We start from the raw sequence: 16,794 nt of genomic DNA, 5'->3' as shown, positions 1-16,794 counted from the left end.
CACAAACTTTTCTGTTGTTACCCGGTATACTCATTTTGGGATAACCTTTAGAAGAATAAGAATAACGAAATATATTCAAGAGTAAATGTGTGCTAAGCCTCTTTACACTAAATTACATGAACTACTCTAAATATTAACGTTATTAAAAAATGCTTGGTATTTAAACGAAACGTCAGATTGGGGTTGACAGTGACACTGTCTCATAAGTTGAAAACGAAAGTACGCATGCGGCGACGATTACAGAAAATCGTGTGTGTCTCAAAGTTTTATAGGAGTTGTGGCGGTAAGATGATTATTATTGTAAAATTTTCCTTGGGAAAACCAGTAAATGCAGTTCTAAGTTCTTCGTTTTTATCTCTTGCAGCTCTTCATGACTTTGGACGTTATTTATGACTCTGGAAGGATTGTTAATAGAAATTAAAACTTAAATTGTAAGTCTACTAAAACTCCATTCAGCACTGTACTATAAGTAAATGTAAGGTAGATATTCCCAAGCCCAAGCCATTTAATTTTTCAAATACATAGTTAAGTCCTCTAATGGCGCTTCTTCATGTTCATTTTAAGCATCACCAACCATTGGCCGTTTTAGCACGGTCGTTTATTATCTTGCTAATATTTTATGTATTATAATAATTCAAACTAGAAATGTTGTGATTAGCGATTTTTAAAATTCAGAAAAACGAACTGACCGGCTTAATCTTTTCAACTCTGAAATCTATTTTTTAGTCGAAAAAAAAATTCTTACCTGTGGTTTTTGAGCTTTGATATGTACATTGTGAAATGCATTGGGTCTTGACATTTTAAGAAAAAAGAAATTGATTTGTGTATGTATTTATTTAACTAACTACTAATTCTTCTTAAGAAAGGAGCTTCTTGGTCATATTTAGCTTATAGTAATTCCCCTTAGAAATGATCAAAAAAATAACACAAGCATCTCCACATTTTATTTGCAAGTCCTGACCCCATTGTAGTGATATTTTTCATCAGAAATGAGTGCCAGCAGTGAACTTTACGGAATACTGCTTTTATTTTTCCTTTCTGAAATACTTGTGGCCACAGAGTGTATAGTACCTTGTTCAAAATAAGAATTTGAGTAATAATGGCTAGTACAATCATTGCCATCATTGCTAAATACCCAGTTGGATACATTAATATCTAACAGTTCTAGAAAAGGTCCCAAATAGGGGTCATTTCATGTTGACAAGCACTATTTGTGACATGATTTATAAACATACGTAGGGAAAAGTATGTATTTTATTCTAAAAAATTTTAAATATCATACTAAAATTATGTACCTTCAACCTGGAGTTCTGATGAAATTTATGCATAATAAACAGACTGTCAACAAACAGATTATCAAATGATTTCAACTCATTGTTCTAATTTGTCAATCCAGCCACAGGTTGTAATAATTTCTAAGATATTACCTTAAATGAATAACTTATACTTCTTGTATACTATGTTGCTTTAATCAAGTGTTCTCCCCCTTCATCTTTCAGGTAATGATAACCAGACTGAGATAGTAGCTTGCTTCCCATACTACATTGGAATGGGTGACTACAGCAACATTGGTCTTCCTCACCACACAAGTACAGAAACCAAGGAAAAGTATTGCAAGTATTCTTATTCATACTGTGCAATATGTGATAAACAGTCACCTCGAAGAAGGTCTAAGAGTGAAACGAATGAATGCTGCAAACGAAAGTGTAGAGAAATGAAATCTCTAACTCCAAAGAAGTATGATAAATGTATTGAGTATGAAAATATGGAAATGGAGTTTGATTCCAAGGGATGGCATGAAACTAAATATGATTGCTGTCGAATAAGGTAAAATTTTTAGGAACTACATATAATATATGTTTAGCAAGAGACTAAGTTGAAATTGAATGATGTATCATGTGATTATAACAAGTACTTATTTTATTTGGAGATGTCAAAATAATAATAATTATACATAACTGCTATCTTTAAATTAAGAAATAAACATGACAGAGACACTGACACCACTTAATGACCTTATTAGATAATTCAAATACTCAAAAAGCTAAATTTTGCTATTTTATATCACAAGTATAAATTTAAACAAAAAACACAACTAAAAGTTTGCCAATTTCAACATAGATTTACAATTTTCTGCATTAAAAAAATTATTCTAACTATTTAAGCAAATTCCGTGACAAGCTGCTTAGCAAAATTTATATTTGCTTTAGAGAAGAACCCTATGAATAATGTCATGAAGACCCTACGACCAGAGCCATTTTAATTTTTTAGTTTTATACTTTTTAATTATATTTCTTATAAAATTTTTGATTTATGTTGTCTTTTTTGGGACGTAACGTGAGAAAATTTATTTTACGCAAGTTTTCTTTAATTCTGCGACTTTGAGTGAGATTTTCCTTGTACCTGGTGCTAGTGGCGTAATCAATTTAATTTTTTATTCCAGATCCAACCTTGTAGAACTGCCAACCTCATACATTGCCAATAATGATAACTGTCAAATCCCATCAAATTTGTCAGTTCTTCAAGATGACATTAATTGTTTAAAGGCTTTTAAGCAGAATGATTTTTGTCCAACGTCCAATTCGTTCGATTTGAGAGCTCCATTTGAACATGTAAGAGCCATAGATCCAAGAACGAAACTACTAGAAAATGTAAAAAATGTTGGCAAGATTGAGACAACTTCGCTAGAGCCTGCCATGTTATCGTATATAAAGTCAAATGGCTATCATGCTCCAAAATCAAGAATTATAGATGGTCTAGAGTTTGACAACTCAAACTACTCCATGGGGTCACGCTCAAACACTTCAAATTGTAGAGAATATTGCCAGCTAGTAGATTTTAAAAGTCAAGATGCTGATAGCCAGACGCCTCTATGCTACAACACTGAGACTTATTTCAATAGACAAATAGATAGAGAAAATTACTCTAAAGAAGTAGATTACCTGAGAGAAAAACTGAAATTTCTACATAATTCTTCTTATACTCTTCGTTCTAATCAAGATGTAAATGTGCAGAATGTGGACTCAGCAAAAGGAAATATTTTACGCGAAAGTTGTATAACGACCATAACGGAAGCAAAACATAAGGTGGAAGAAAAACAGTTACCTTCCGAGGGAGCAAAATATTCTAATTGTAAAATATCGTTAAAAACTAGGAAAATTAATGTTGGAAAGACACAAAGAGGAAAGGCTAGATTGGAGAATATTATTATTATTAATAGTTCCATAAGGTAAGTTAGTTTGTACTGTTGTTAAAGTCTATAGCAGCATTCTTTGTTTTGTCAGAATATTTATTTGTAATAAGTTTAAAGCGAGAAGTTTTAAAATGAACATGTTTAAACAGATTGTCAAGGCTTTCATGACAGAAAGAAATACAATTGTAAATATTTTCCAGGCATGCAAACTCGGATCAAGCCAATCATTTCTGAAGATATACCGAATTTTCACGATTTCGGAATTATAGTTTCCAGATTTTATTTGAAGATATAAAGTGAAAACAATTTTGCAATCTCATTGCCACTTTATCTTCTCTACGAGCTGAAGTGGTACCTACTTATATATATATATTCCACTTATATATTAATTCCAACATTTTAGAATATCACCAACATCGTTTAAATTTTTAGGTATATCAATTGATTTTTTTGCATTTTTTTTAAATGGCCTAAGTTATAAGATAAAAAGTTAAACAATTTTAAATTGTTCACCTTATACTAGTTATGTAAATGAGATAGTTTCCTTCAAGTACTAATATTGTATTCGCACACCTCCATTCTTAAAATAAATCAGCCGTAACTTGAAACATACTACTCGTAAATTTACATATTTCCAAATTAAATTGTCCAATCTTGTTCCCGTTCGTTTAAATCAAAAAACTATTTGTATACATTTTGCCCACGTCTTCCCAAATTACTTTTCATTCATGGAAACTGCGATTTCGTACTACGCGTTACGCCACTGTTCTTGTATATCATGTTTACACGTGTTTTGTTAATGCCTCACATTCAAACTGTAAGTAGAGTATTGGCGTTCCCAATTACCAAATCCGGACTCACTCTAAGCCCGAAATAAGCTATTTTAAGACTCTATGATCTTGAATCACTTTTAAACATCTGTTTTCCAGCTATCAGGAAAGACGTAAAAATGACTAATTTAAGCCAAAAATTTTAAGTTTGAGAAAAGTGCCATAAGTTTTAAAAATAAAAGGAAAGTATTTTTCATTCGATCTGTACTTCAATAATGTGTTGGGTATTGAAATTCTTAACTTTTTTTTCGAAAACATTGGTTGCATGACACCACGTTTTATTAAAAATTCCAACATTCCATGATAAGTTTACCTTGCGTATTTTTAGATTCAGGTTTAATTCTGGCCATTAATATAAAAGTGTTGTGAGGAGGAGGAAAATAAAGCGTATGTCTCATATCCCTTTTACAACAACAGGGTCATATTCGCCTTGGTCTGGTTGGCGAGTTATAGTCCGCCTTTACACCTCATTTTGTGTGGATCCCCTTTTAATTACGTACTTCGTACATGCACGTGCCGTTTATTGTGTGGTGTTAAAGCAAATATTATAGATCCCTTCACTCCACGATATTATTTTTGTGTGCTTTATGTGTATAGCGGCAATATGAAGTGGAAACTTGATGGTTATCTCCTTAGGGAGTATTGTTCTGAGTAAGATTTATTCACTAAGTTGGTATCTTTATTCAGATTGTGTTTAATCATTTCCTATTAGATACTACGATACTAACGATACTTGAAATCATAGTTTTATGGTTTAAAATAAGTTGGTTTGGTTAGAAAGAGTATTAATCCTAAATTGGAAAAGAAAAAAGAAAAAAAATTGTACCTAAGAGATGCGAAAATATCTTACTACTTGATTACTGTCTGTGTCACACATTTTTTTATTTTAAAAGTGATACAAAATCTGTTCATAAACTAGACACTTTCCTTTTATAAATTTTTGAATTACTTCTTAGCTCCTGAATTGACTAACCGATTAGACTGGCAATTCAAATTAATTATTTCTGTTCTATTATCTATTCTCTTCTACATTTCATAATTGCAATAGACTGATATTTTTTTGGACTTACAAATTACTGCAGGTATATTTTTTAACATTTCAGTGAATCTGAAAGTGATAGCGTCGAGGATGACGTTGCAGAAGAAGACTCCCAAAGCATTTCAAGTAGCGATCCAATTTCTACTGATGAATCTTCTAAAGACTCGTCGAGTAGTCGTGTGTCCGTCAATGTCGATTCTTCTCGTAAGTTACAAACATTTTTATTCATATATTTTTTTCGCATTTAATCTGATTAATCTAAATATTTAACTTAAATATCATTGTTTTAAATTTACAATGACAATTATAGATTTATAGAGGATTTGATTTTATTTCAAAACGTCATTTATCACGTAGTTAGAGCTCGTCATTAATTTTATTTTCGTTTAGTCAATGTTCTGCCTTCTGCACTTGTTTAAAACCTTAAAATTTTAACGACTTTAATAGTTTCTCTACCTTGAAATTATATGGTTTTATAGTCAGAAGCCTTAGGGCATTGCAACCAGATATTCTAGAGTTTAATGTCTTTTGATCTTGACTTGTCTTTGAAACCCTGACTTTCGATCGTTTATTATCAAAAGTACTAAGAAATGCTAGAAATAACGCTCTATGACATTTGCGCATTATTGTAAATAAAATTCTTGGAAATTTACCTTTCGACCTTCGGCTTGCTGTTTTTTTCCATTGGTTTTATTGCCTTATATTCACTACCACATAAATTGCTAACTGTATTTATATCCTTTTAAATGCTTGTGTAATCTTGGCGACGAAAAAATATGATCAAATATTGCAATATCAAATAAATATCTAGACCTTAAATATGAAAAATATCGATAAATACTCATAATTTGCAGGTAGCCTGACACTAAATAACATAAAATTAGAATTATTATACTCCAGGAACTCATTTAGTGGAGGAGTCAAATCAAAAAGCTTAAAAAAGTGTTCCATGAGAACAATATTTCAGTCAAACAGGCCGAGAGGAAAATTCAAAATATGAATTGTGTTAGTTTTAATTTTCTTATTGCATTTTTACGATATAATTATTTTATTAGTTTCCATTCATTCCCCAGCAGACCAGCACTGACATTTCTAAAGTAGTCTTGGAAAAGGTCTCTACTTAAGTGTCTTTCACATTCACGTATCATTACAAATTTAAAAAATAATTTATTTTGAGTTTGAATTAAAGACATTAAATGTTTAAAGAATCGTTTAGTTTAGACGTATGAAACATTAACAAAGCTAGGTAGTTTGGGGTCACAACATTTCCGTTTCCGAAATTCACTTACTAGTTTTCATTTTATTGATCGGCGTATGTATGTATTTCTAAAAATCACCTATAAAATTACATATTTCTTTGTTTTTTTGCCTTTACCTACCTTTACCTCTTATAGTATGCTTTTAGTAAAGGCCAACTTCTAATTAGACTTTGACATGCAACTGTGTATAATAGATTTTAGGGATTAGTTCAAATATTCATTTGTTATTATTCCTGGAACTGAAGAATATTTAAAATTTTAACTTAGTCCTGCAGTTGTATTCCCAAACTTGCCTAGAGGTTTTTTTAAGTGGAACTTACATTCCGTTTTTTTTTTAGCGTTGGAATGTACTAGTTGGCCAGTTCGTTCGAGTTTGTTTCCAAACATTCCCCCCTACGTAAAATTCCGCCCTCACGACTTGGAAACCGTCTATAAGTTACCCAACGGAAAAAAGTACTTCAAATGGAAACTTAGCACAATTACGCCTATTATAGTTCGCAAAACTTTGTCAAATTCCGGCTTTGCCTTGGTTAGAAGTGAGTTTAGTAGAGGTGTGTTCCCTATTTTGTCCTTAGCAATCCCATTTTACCATATCATAAGTCTCCTCCCTTCCGCGTTGTGGCTCAATCCTTACATTGTATCAGTACCTTGAATAAATTGTTCAAACCCGTATTTTAGAATCGAATCAGTGGTTAGGTACGTGGGGCAAACATATGAAATCTCCCATGTTTAAAACGTTAAAGGATACCCAAAAGCTAAATCACTTTCCTGGCACATTCCAGTTGGGCAGAAAGGATAGGTTGTGGCGCAATTTCCAAAAGATGATTTCTAAATATGGACTGAAAGAGTGAGAATATTTTGCGCAAAGTTTTGGGAATAATGTTTTCTTAACAATCAATTTAATAGATTTGGTTTTCTACCTCATACTTACGTACTACCTCAAGAACTGAAAATTCTGAAGCAGACCTGGGATTTTAAAATTAACGGGGGTAAAGAAATGTGGATTATCAAGCCGGTAAACTCTTGTTGGAAAGTTTTCGTATATGGATTTGATGATTTGCATTTTAGCCTGCTTCAGCAAGAGGTGTAGGAATCAAAGTGATAAACAAATGGTCTCAATTGCCTAAAAAAACGTCCTTAGTGTGTCAAAAATATATTCATAACCCCTACCTCATAAACGGGAGCAAATTCGATTTGAGACTGTATGTATTAGTTACTAGTTTTCACCCTCTTAGGATATACCTGTATCCGGAAGGATTAGCCAGATTTGCAAGTGGTGAGTCTTGTTTTTTAATTGGTGAAGTACGTTTTCAAGAACTTTTTCTTGTTTCAGCCAAATATAGCGATGACGTTAAAGACCTCAAAGATCGGTATATGCATTTAACTAACTATAGTATCAATAAGTTGTCCAGTCAGTACACTGCCAATGAAGATGCGAACTCGTGCCAGGGACATAAATGGTGAGTATTCAAGTTTTTGTATAAATTTTGTCGTTTCATAAGTTTATTGTTTTCGACAATTAGCGAAACATTTTCATTTTGGATTATTTTGGGTTTAAATAAGAGCATTTAATATTCAACACAAAAAGAAACGTGAAAATTGTATTCTTCAAAAAACATTTATGAGTGTTTAAATTTAGCTGCTGACTTCATGTGTCTCATTGCCATTATCAACAGTGGAACATAGGTTTGCTTGGCCGGTTTCATAATTTCGAGATTTTCTTTGAATTGTGTAGTTATTTATGATACCAGTGTAAAAACGCATATTTCCACTTATACACAACGGATATATTAACAACTCGTCAAAGTGTTCTTAATCGAGGGTGTCATAAAAATTTACTGCTCTTTTTAATGCTGCAGGACACTAATGTGTTTGTTAGCAGAATTAACATTTATAGTTTTTGATTAAAATTGTAAAGATGACATAATGTTTATATCATACTTGAGTGCTGGGTCATAAACGAGTTAATAATTTCTTTAACTAACCGTATATCGCACCTTTGCGCTTTCAAACAGGGGTGCAAAACTGATATTTTGTCTCATTACGAATTTCAAACATTTTATCGTTTGCAAAATAATAGCGAAAATCAAATTATGAAATTACAATACCAAGTTATTGTTCCAGGACTCTTACGAAACTAATGGAGTATTTGCACATAGAAGGTGTCGACACGAAAGTCCTTTGGAAAAATTTGCAGCAACTAGTGATAAAGACAATAATATCATCCGAAGCCTTAATAACGCCTCTCTGCGAGGAGAATATGAATAGTTACTATAATTGTTACGAATTGTTTGGTGTGGACGTTCTCTTAGACGAGCACTTAAAACCATGGTTATTGGAAGTAAGACTTTTCTTTAATTTTTATATATGATAAGAAATCTACATAAAACTTATGTTGTCTTTTAGGTTAACATTTCACCAAGTCTTCACAGTTCCTCGCCTCTTGATGCCTACGTAAAAGGTCCCTTAGTTAAGACCTTGTTCGATTTAGCACAGTTCCATTTTCCTTTACGTTTATCGCAGAATGTACGAAACGCCCCGCAGTGTTTTGATAATCGGCTGTATACCACCGCTCTCACGAAAAAGGAAAGAGGAAAACACTCGCACTTTGAACTCTTTGAAAGTAGAGAGGATTACTTAGATGATATTTTGTATAATTTAACAGGTAAGGGGATATTATTATTTTCTTGTTCGTTTTTTTACGAATTTATTTAGGTGATGACATTCGACATTTGTTAAGAGCGGAGGATGAATACGTGGTGAAAGGAAGATTTGAGAGGATATTTCCAACTGCGCACACATACAAGTATATGGAATTTATGGAAGCACGGTATTACAATCGATTATTTGATGCGTGGGAAGCGAAATATTCTTCTAAACGGGAAGACGGTAAGATTAAGGAGCACTAATGATTTATGGTAACTTCAAAATTAGCTATTCCGTTTATTTTTAAATTGAGTCTACCAGTAAGTCTTCAGTTTTTTATTAGTTTGTAATGTAAAATTTCGAAAATAAAACTATTTTATTTATGAATATCACTACTCTAAAACAAAACTGATATGAATAAGAAGTTATAATTCAAAAATTTGCAGCAAAACATTTTTTTGCAGGTATCGCCTTACTTCAATCCTTATGTGCCAAAAAGCTGCACTTAAAGGTAGCTCATCACAACACGGTAAATAAGGTAGGTAATTTACATCTTATTAAAGTAGTCGGTACCATTTCAAAATCTTGCTTATTTTGAGATAGGCTTTGTTTATATTATAAGGAACACCGGAGTAGGTAATTACAGATTTTAAAAAAGTTTTTTGTAGAAATAGTCAGTTGTCATTTGAAATCATGCATTTCACTTACAACAGAAGAATTTATTTTTTTTAAATATGTACTGCCATTGCAGGGTGCCCATTTGACGATCCCACGAAGACTTACTAATTTAATTGTCCTGCCTACTGCGGACTTGACATAAACTAATTCAAAAATTTAATTAACTTATTTAATTTGTAAATTAAAGTACAGGATTTTTTCCAAAAAAGTAATGAATTAAACATCTAACCCATTTTAGAATTACCAGGTCAAAGCCTTACATAACTCTTTGTATTCGACTATAAAATACGAAAATATACTTCTACTATGGCACAGATTCATGACTCCGTGGAAGTGTCAAATGGACATCCGGTATGGAGACAGTAAAATCTCAAAATCAAAACTGAATTAGACACTGCGAATGTTAATTATGCGTTTACATCAAATTTTGGATTCTCGTTGGTAAGATTGGTAGATGAATAGCCCATTTCTAAGTTCGATTAATGCTTTTTATTCTCCACTTGTGTCCAAATTCATTTTACTATTTGACAAATCAATAACACCTAATAACCACACACTTACATAGTTTATAAGGAAATTTTTGATTGTCGTTAATGTAATGTTATTGGGGTCAAATCGAGGCCAGAAATTCCATTATGGCAGCGCTGCATTCTCTGTGCTCTCAGTGTCGCAGTAAGTGGGAACTATCTCTCAGAATCGACGTCAGTTTGTTAATAGAATAGTTTTCTAGTTTTCGTCATGTCAAAATATCTCTTAACGCTACGTAATGAAATGAAAGCAAAGTTAAAAATTTGTCATTGACAAATAGAACTATAAACAATAATACTATAGAAAGCAGAAACTTGTTAGATGATGTTAACAAAGATCGTGTAATTTTTGAATACCCTGTGCCAGTAGTAATGTAATTTAGTTATGTGTTCAATTACTTGAATATATTGTTAGAGCCTAGCGATGCAATCAACCAGTTAACGTTTACAACGTAGCTGTCTATATGTCTCTTTTTTAAATTGTGACATTTTAGAAATTAGCAAAATGATAGAAATTAGATGTGTGTGATTTTGGAGAAAAATGCAGAATGGGGATTAAAGACCCGTTTACTACGATAGGGAATTACTTTAATATCATTGTAGCTGAGAATTGACACATTTGCAAATTAGTAAACCGGCCCTTAATCAACATTAGAATTATAGGTATTAGATATTAGATCACCGTTATATCGGAGGTGAACATCAACATTCTGCTTTGAAGGAGACATTTCTATCGTGAATACTATCTTGAGTTCGTATAAGGTTAGTAATGTCTAAATTTAGTGGTTTCTGAAATATTAACACATCTTCGAAAAAAATTACTGGTGCGGACCTTCAATTTGTCGGTTTTTTATACAATTTTTGGTCATATATGGAAAGCAAATTTTGTAACTATCAGAATGGTTATAAATTGAGGTTTAGCTCTAGATTCTATAAAACTAGTAGAGCCTAGAAACTGTGAAGAATAAATATTGTATAGATTGTTGTTTAGACTTTAAGTTACTTGGACGTGTATAGAGCGATAAAAGTATCGAAATGCCACACATTGTAAAAAAATAGAAAGAAAAAAGTTGCTTTCATCGATTTATTTGTATAAAAATATGAAACATACTTTCTATTCTTTAATCAATGAGAAGGGCAATTAAATATGTACATTTTACATTAAAACTTCTATTCTTATTTATTTTAGAGCTGTCAGAATATGACCCCTGGGGAAACGATGATTTCGAATCCGCAGCCATCATATGAGGGTCACACTCGTCCTTTAGAAGAAATTATGCAGAAAGCTTCTATTTCTACAAAGTTGCTTTTATGTGAAGAAATTAAGGTGTGAAGGGGTATAACAATTGTGAGTTGTAAATAATAATTACTCCTTGAAACTTCGAGACATAGAGGACGATAGTCTTCCCTTCAACTGCATGCAAAACTATGTGCCATTAACTAGTTCAATAATTATTGACGGCAACAATTTCGATCATTGAACGACGATAAATACTATTCTAACGTTTCCCCAAAAAGGGAATAATGTCGAGGTTGAAAGTTTTTATAATTTTATTGAGGATTAATAATTTAAACAGAAATTGTTTATTCATTTAATCTTTAAAATATCCTTTGTTTTAGATCAATAATCGTCAAGCTGTATAATGTGAATGTCTTGTAAAAACGCCAGCGTAGACTGCCAAGTACGTCTCATTATTTTACTTTCCAAGATGTGTGTCTTCTATTGTTTTATTTTCACATATGGTGTAGTAAATACTCTATATTTATTTGTATTATTTATTAATTCTAAGTTTCATTCTTAAGGATATTCCACTCTTTTTTTACTTAATTGAATTATTTAAACATGATTTAATAAATAAATTTTATTTGAATTAAGAATAACGTATTTTTTGTCGAACCCGCTCTAATTTCTAGGTTTTGGTTATTTTAGATCTGCAATCCTAGATAAGTATGAAAAGTGGCAATCAGTTCAAGAAATAACAACGTAATTGTAATTATTAAATTTAAAATGTATAAAACCAGATTTTCATTCAAAACCTATTCTACTCTAAAAATCAAGTGTAACTCCGATTTAACAATCCAAAAAAATTTCAATTTGTTATTACATACAATATAAAAAATGATGGCACAAGGTCTCATAACAGACCGACGAAATGTTTAGATTGAGACGTATTTGCATAAAGCGAAGACATATTCAATTCATGATTTTATTCATCTTCAATTACTTCTTGCTCTTCAAATGTTGTCCATGAACCTGAAATAAATTTAACGAGTTTCAGAAAATTCCTTTTTGACACTGAAAAAAGGTTTAATTTCAAAACTGTAAATCCATTTTAAAAGTCAAATTGACCACAAAAAATTGTCCTTTCGCTAGGCAAGTCACTTACTATCACTTAAGTTGTCCTCAATGTTATCTCTATTTTCCTGAATATCGTTCAATGGTAATATATCCCTATGAAGTCTGTGATTAGATCGAGGCCTCGGTATTTGTCTCATTTGTACGTTTATGTCGAGTTGCATTCGAACGTCTAGAACCATGAAGCCAACCGTGATCAAAAGAGGTAAACGGTACCGGCAGTCCCAAGCTAGTTTCAGTAGAAATAGAAGCGGAGTACCATCACCCATTGTTTGTTGAATCAATCTTAAAAATAAACAAATTATTAACATTTTTTGTATCAAGTATAGTATATGTATAGAGGGCGATTCATATAGAGCTTTTAACAATCTGGTTATAATTGGATACTTTATTATAACTAATAAATGAAGTTAATACATGTTTGTGGCTACGTTTCGGAGTTCATTTAAAATAAGAACATTTTACTGTATCAAATTACTATCCGTATAAGTTATGCATATGCAAAAGCACAGGGTGATAAATGATGACATTTCAGTACATTACAAGACGAGTGTCTGTATGATTTATCATAAATCTAACTAGATGCAGGATGCCAACATTTGAAAATGTCTCTCAATCTTCTCTGCAGTTTTTACCATTTATGTGTCATTAAGTTCAAATTTGGGGTTATACAAAATATAACGCCTCGGTTGATGCTGGAAATTTACAGAGCGAAAATTATTTTGGTGCCAGTTCCGAAGTTCCCAAGTTCAATTTTGATTTCTATTTTAAATAGTCTAACATCTACCATTTTAATGATCTCAAAAACGAAGAAGTAAATATATGAGGTCATTATTTTGCATATTTAACACGAAAAAGAATTTAGGTATAATCAAACGTTACAATTTATATCAAGTAAAATCTGGCACATAAATTTAATATTTGCAATTCAAATATAGAAAAAAACTATATTTTAGCCACTTTTTTAATTCTTTTAAAAACGATATCTCACATGTTCGAATTTTTATAATTGAGCAAAGAAATAATATAATCATGGTACATACCTTCTATATCATTGTTCGTCATATATGTTGAAAATATTGCACAAACACTTATTTTATTAATGCAGCCCTGGGGAACGTATTAGGAAAGGCAATAGGTGGTTGAAAGAAAAATTAGTTAGGGAAAAGCATAATATATTATGTATTCTATGTTATATGATCCTCTCTGATAAATTACATGAAGCTAGGTATGCCGATGTAAATATAAGTAAAAACTATGAATTTCATGTTTAGTTTACATTATATTTTTATTATTAAACAAAACCAGATGCTGCCATATAGCAAAAGCGAAGCAGTAAACCACTTCAAGCAAACAAAACTCTCCTATACTTTTTTATATTGTCTTCACCCTTTTCGTATACAATATTTGACTCTTATCACCTCTGCATCAAGTTAAATGGACCCTTTTACATACTATATAACTCAATCTTGTAATGCGAACATGTTCAAGTTAGTTCAGATTAATGATGTGAACATGTTCTATAAGTTTCAGGTAATTGTTCGTTTTTGCTTTTATTTTGTTTGAGAAACACATTTTGAAGTTAAAAAATAACAGAAACAATTATTATTTATCATTCTCCTATGATAGAAAGACCAAATGGTTGATGGCCTTTTTCTTTAGAAATAAAAATTTTAAATATAATACATAGATATATATTGCCCCACTAGCTTCAGTGGCATAGGAGTTTGCCTTAACTCACTCGATATTAAAGAACGCTCCAGTAAATAAATTTAAAAAAAGAACTTTAACAAATGCGATTGGGATTCTTAAATATACCCATTTCCATAAAAGCACATAAAAACCCTTAAAAAAAAACTTTAAATTCTATCGAAATAATCCACAGTGTCTCCACTCTTATATTTGCCCTCCTCCAAGAGGTTAAGAAGTTTGGTCACAGTTTGCGACGCACTCAGAATTGAGGTATTTCTAATCTCCTGAAAGCTGCGCCGCAGATCAAGACTTTCGGCAGAATCGCAAATGGAATTGAACATATCAGTTAAAACAGGTCCCGGAGAATAGTTCAAAACGGTAAATTCGGGCTGTTCTAGGGCTAACACTTTAAAGAAAATGTCTCTAGAAGCTTTTGCAGACCCATACATCGACATATTAGCAAACGGCTGGCGGCCTACCAAAGAAGTAATATTTATTATAACGATTCGTGTAAATAAATCCTTAAATTTTTGCAAAAATGCGTTATTTATAAGAATGACTGAGAAAAGATTCAAGTCAAAGTAGCTCTTCCATGTTTTTAGGTCTACAAGTTCTGAAGCTTGTTTTAGGTCCCCTACATGACCAGCGTTATGAAATAAATATCCGTACTCCATATTTGCATTATCAATGGACTTAAGAACTTCGTTAAATATTTCAATATAGCCACCAAAATCAATTGAGGACAAGTCGATGGCGAAAGTTAGAACTGTGAAAGATTTATCAGTTTCCAAAATGCGGTTCTTGGTTTCCTCCAAACCGTCCATAGAACGAGCGAGCAGGACAAAAATGGAGCTTGTGTCTAAGCGTTTGGATATTTCCACTGCGATAGTTTGCCCGATACCTTTGGAGGCGCCGGTGATGACGATTAGTGACTTTTTTGAAAAGTTAACAGCAACTGAGGTGGCCATGGCTGATATGTTAGAGGACAGCCTGCGAAGAAAAAACAGTATTTTAACCGGGAGGTGCGCAAGAAGACTTATTAAAACAAGCTTATTTGGCGCAATAAAGATGGAAAGTGTATCGTCGGGATAATAATAAAAATATCTGTTCAAGTCTGTGGTAAGATCCGCCCGCAAAGAAGCAACGTTTATCATGCCAAGATGTTTCCAGAAATTCTTCGATGTAGACAGTGGGTTTACAACATAATATACATAATATGCAATTACTTTGTTTTAGACATAACAATCCCATAAGATTTTGCCACTATCTAACTTCTGTAAACTTACTAGGTACGATTTAAATGATAATTTTAATTTACCTTCTTCTTTAGACAATTGATCGTGTTTAACAAGCTCCAAAACTTCTCCTTGATTAAGAGCCTGCCTATGGGGCAAAATTGTTCGTAATAATGCAGAATCACCTACTGGTTCATCCAATGAAATTTGATCTGAATCAGGTCTAGTACTCTCTGAAAGCAGTTGTCGCATATAAAATTCTTTCCTTGCAACTAATTGCTGGAGAATGTCAGGCCTGGATTGTAGCTTAAGCAGTCTAGATTCTGAAAAACAATAAATTATTGAAACAAATGATGTTATAAAATAATTTTCCCTACATAGATAGCTATTTATAACGACCAAGCAGAAAAAATAATTCATTAGTAATACGATAATGTTAATTCAGGATGTGGGTGACTTGATGGGTAGAAAAAAGGTAAATTTTGTAATAGCACAATATAATAAATAAACACGTAAGATATGATGTGGCGAGTGTTGGAACCTCTTACCCACAAATGCATATTGCTCATCTAAAAAGAACCAAACGGCTTTTGCATATTGTGAGAAAAATCTACTTATATAAATGTTTCAAGTTGAGAAGCTCTTTATGAAAAAGAGGCTAGTTCTCTTTGGAACTCTCCAAAATAGTCAATTTCTTATACATATTTTATTGAATATAAAGTCGAATTTATAAACACGGCACTGCATTTCGCTCCGATACCAGCTCCGATCCTTGGAGCTGTTTTGGTAGCACAAATTGACAATCCAACTTATATTCTTAAAGCTGGATTTGACATTACCTAAATACAATCCTTGTGGTAAAATGGCTTTATCGCACGCAAATCGAGGTAGCAAGTGTATTTCACCCTCACATGCTTATGGTAAAACTCTTTAGCGCCCGTGTGCGTGTAAAGATTGCACCACTAATATTTAACTGAACTTCCAAAAGATAGTAAGGTTTATACACATATGTGAGGGATAAGAATAATATTATATCTAACACATGGGAAAGTATCCTTTTAATTTGACCAATTGCTAACCTTGGAACGACCTTGGTGTGCATGATTCATTCAACTGCATTAAGTGTATGATAAAATATTACTTTGGCACTCATTAAGTAAATAACTATTAAGATTATGAAAAATTATACTGACAGCACTACAGAGACACAGTTAAAGTTTTTGGAGACTATTTTCTTAAATTTGTTGTTTAAATTGTACACAAAGTACATGAGTCATAGCTAGTATTACAGAGGAAAAATAACCATAGCAGTGTGGTTATCTAGCTCAAAGACCAATCG

The 16,794-nt window shown here is 32.2% G+C and overlaps 2 protein-coding genes across 3 annotated transcripts; one reads left to right on the top strand and one right to left on the bottom strand.

Moving 5' to 3' along the window:
* The first annotated feature begins 209 nt into the window (after positions 1-209).
* Positions 210-12,113, top strand: LOC136417856 (tubulin polyglutamylase ttll-4-like). Of its 2 annotated transcripts, XM_066403703.1 has the most exons (16): positions 210-283; positions 365-431; positions 1,500-1,827; positions 2,444-3,229; positions 5,127-5,266; positions 6,660-6,872; positions 7,000-7,168; positions 7,228-7,336; positions 7,390-7,597; positions 7,655-7,781; positions 8,446-8,662; positions 8,728-8,986; positions 9,037-9,210; positions 9,432-9,505; positions 11,362-11,520; positions 11,793-12,113. In XM_066403703.1, the coding sequence occupies exons 3-15, from the start codon at positions 1,550-1,552 to the stop codon at positions 11,503-11,505; spliced, it is 2,898 nt and encodes a 965-aa protein (XP_066259800.1). In that variant the 5' UTR covers positions 210-283; positions 365-431; positions 1,500-1,549; the 3' UTR covers positions 11,506-11,520; positions 11,793-12,113. The 2 variants fall into 2 exon arrangements, with proteins under 2 accessions (XP_066259800.1, XP_066259801.1); XM_066403704.1 differs by lacking the exon at positions 210-283 and having other exon boundaries at positions 296-431; positions 6,660-6,857; positions 11,793-12,110.
* Positions 12,114-14,379: 2,266 nt separating this feature from the next.
* LOC136417857 (sepiapterin reductase-like) lies at positions 14,380-15,679 on the bottom strand. The gene is made up of 2 exons (XM_066403705.1): positions 15,539-15,679; positions 14,380-15,210 (listed from the first exon to the last, which is right to left on the bottom strand). Exon 2 carries the CDS (start codon positions 15,186-15,188, stop codon positions 14,388-14,390), a length of 801 nt encoding a protein of 266 aa, XP_066259802.1. The 5' UTR covers positions 15,189-15,210; positions 15,539-15,679; the 3' UTR covers positions 14,380-14,387.
* Between the last annotated feature and the right edge of the window lie 1,115 nt (positions 15,680-16,794).

This window comes from Euwallacea similis, chromosome 30, assembly GCF_039881205.1.
Source record: "Euwallacea similis isolate ESF13 chromosome 30, ESF131.1, whole genome shotgun sequence".
Classification (NCBI taxonomy): Eukaryota; Metazoa; Arthropoda; class Insecta; order Coleoptera; family Curculionidae; genus Euwallacea; species Euwallacea similis.
This window is presented reverse-complemented; position numbering and strand designations above follow the sequence as displayed.